The sequence below is a fragment of the Daktulosphaira vitifoliae genome, unplaced genomic scaffold (genome assembly GCF_025091365.1).
Source record: "Daktulosphaira vitifoliae isolate Bord-2020 unplaced genomic scaffold, ASM2509136v1 Scaffold_1041, whole genome shotgun sequence".
NCBI classification, from domain to species: domain Eukaryota; kingdom Metazoa; phylum Arthropoda; class Insecta; order Hemiptera; family Phylloxeridae; genus Daktulosphaira; species Daktulosphaira vitifoliae.
Window position 1 is genome coordinate 1 of NW_026100601.1, and position 2,955 is coordinate 2,955.

Sequence of the window (2,955 nt, forward strand, 5' to 3'; positions counted from 1 at the left end):
AAAAAAAAAGAAAAGTTCTAGTTATATTTGATAATTTATTTTTCACTTTTTCCTACCTGAATTTCATTCATAGAAGAATTTCCTTGGGACATCTCAGTAACATTTAAATTTAATGGAGCTGCCTTTAAGCTAAATTGATTATATAAAGGAACACGCAAACGGCAAGAATCCTTCCAATTCACAGTTCTATTTAGAGTTATTGAACCTTAGGAATTAATAGTTTTTTAATAAGTTTTTTTTATAATAGAAGTGAGGAGAATATTATCTAAACTACTTAATTATACAATGAAAATTAATAGTGCAAGATCTCATTTAATTTTTTTACTACAATGCTAATTTTAGATTTATATTTAAGATACTATCTTGTAAACTTATATTTAAGAGAACGGGAATATTTGTAAAGAACAAAACCAAATTCAGTACCTGTGTACCAAAGTGAAATATGTTCCTGACCATACTATGTAGGCATTTCTTTAATATAGCTGAATAGTATTTATAATTTATTATTCATGATAAATTACTAATGACAAATTAACTTTTCATGGATGTTATAAAGCAATTAATGATTTTAAGAACAAAATATTGATTTATTTCTTAATTCAGCTTTTAAATTATTTGATAAAATGCTTCAAATGTTATTTTTTTAAACTATTTAAACGAGATGCTATTAGTCTGAATAAATCTGTGATTATTTTTTAAAAACTAATGTATTAGTTTTAACTATTTTTCAGGAGAACAAAAATAAATTAAAAATTTCAATAGTTATGAAAATTTATATTATTGAAATGCCTTTCCGATAAAATTTAATCTTAATTTTTTTACGTGTGAAAGAATACATTCTTATCTCAAAATATGATAATAAACCTCAAAGACCCATTTTTGTAACTCATCAAATTTTGGATATAAGCTAAAAGTATTTATTTCCATTTATCAATTAATATTACTTAATAGTACTTTTACACAAAATATTTTTGAAAATATAAAAATTAATCACTTTCAACAAATTCAACAAAAAAATATTTATAGGTTAATTTTTTAATTTAATTTAATTTTTAGTGAGTTATGATTGTTATAAGTTTGAGGGAAATGAAAAAATAAGTATTTATTTATACTAGGAACTATAAATCGAGTAGTAATATCAGTTCTAGGACTACAATGATTAGTTATAAGAGCATAGGTACATTAACAATTTATGATTATTGTTCGCGTTCACATCTTGTATAAATGAATGCTTTTATTTTTATCTTTCACAAACTTATAAAACTTGTAACCTGATGGTAACAAAATAAAAGGGTTATTTTTCTATTATGTCATAATAGATAATAGTAGAAATTTAGTATTTCTCATTAAATAGCTCAATAAAGAATCATTATTGTTGTAAAAATATAAAAAAAAATTAACTTGTATAATTTCAAAAATATTTTGTGGAACACAGTTAAGAATCCCCTTGTATTATTCACCTACCATATTAAAGATAAATTTAAAAATAAAACTTTATTTGAGTTTTTTAATTAAATAATAAAAGAAACATATATTTTAAAAAGTTAAAATAAAATTTAACATAAATAATATTTTTCAAATAAAATTTTACTTTTTAAGTCTCCAACAGAATTTTGAACAACAGCACTAAGTAATGAACGTAAACTACTTAATACTTTTAATCGCCATACACTTGTAGTAGTATGTTCATTTATTTGTACAGTTAGTTTACGGGATCCTGTATCATTTAGTTTCGATGATATTAAATCTAAGAATCCTGGTAAAACAACAGACTAAAAATTAAAACATAGAGGTTAGTAAATAATAAAGCTTAGAACAAATTTAGTTCAAATAAAAATACCTGACACTGAGTAGCTGTCAATTTTGGACATTTTTCTATAAGAACCTCTAAAACTTGTAGTGATGTTTCTCGAACTGCAGAATTAATGTGACTCATTGCACAAGCTAAGTATCTTGTAACAATTTCAAATGAAGGAGCAACTTGATCTTCATTGACTGCAGTCAAAATAGATGATAAAAGTTTAACTGCTAGCTTACGAATATCAGCTTCGCAGTCCAAGGAAAGACGTGAAGCAGCTTCTAAAAATGATGACAAGTGAACAGCCATAGTTTGTGGGGGATAAAATGCTACAAGATCATTTAATCCCTCTAAAGCAGACTGCCTTTGCCACATATTATGATGGTTAAGTCTTGTAAGCAGTTCCTATAAATAACATTTAAGATTAATTTTACAATAATGCATATATTAACACAATTTTATCTTACTTTTATGTTAAGATTTCCTTTAGAAAGTATTTCATGTTCACCACGTTCTTTTAACTGGCCTTTCAAAACAATTTTTTGCACTTTAAAATTGGTGTTTGTTACATTTTGTCCTTTAGGTAATAATGTTTGATGAGAAACTTTTAATTTCACTTTAGATTTTTCCTTTTTTAAAAATTTTTTGTGTCCTGATTTTACCATTTTTCAAAATGATAATTATATTCAATTAATAATTTAAAAAAATTACCAATAAACAGTAACTTCAGGTATTGATTTTTTTAATACTCGAACAGTTACTAGCTTATGTGTTGAATCTATGGATCATTTGTTATTTAATTGAAAAGTTGATAAAAAATATCACACGAGGTCGTACAGTGTAGGTAAATACGCCAACATTAAATATACTTTTTCGGCATCACTGTAACACACATTCTACTAAATTAGAAGAATACTGCCAGTGATCAATAAATCAAATGTATCGTTATCCGACAGTTCCATTGACATTATTAACATGTATCTATTATCTATGGGTAGCTCTGAGTATACTATAATAAACATGCGTTCAACCAACCTCAGCCATTACATACGTCTATACAACCTTCTAAAATTCTTAGTGTGCTTTGTTACACCCTAGTGTGGTTCAATAAGAGTGGGAAATTTAGATATTGGACTACCTGACAGCACACCACGTAC

The 2,955-nt window shown here is 25.6% G+C and overlaps 1 protein-coding gene across 1 annotated transcript; it reads right to left on the reverse strand.

Annotated features, from left to right (window-relative positions):
* Nucleotides 1-46: 46 nt before the first annotated feature.
* Nucleotides 47-2,591, reverse strand: LOC126909728 (testis-expressed protein 10-like; the record flags this gene model as incomplete). Its single annotated transcript, XM_050692157.1, has 4 exons — nucleotides 2,266-2,591; nucleotides 1,841-2,203; nucleotides 1,592-1,772; nucleotides 47-205 (listed from the first exon to the last, which is right to left on the reverse strand). Coding segments are annotated over exons 1-4 (901 nt in total), but the record flags the coding sequence as incomplete, so codon positions are not given.
* Between the last annotated feature and the right edge of the window lie 364 nt (nucleotides 2,592-2,955).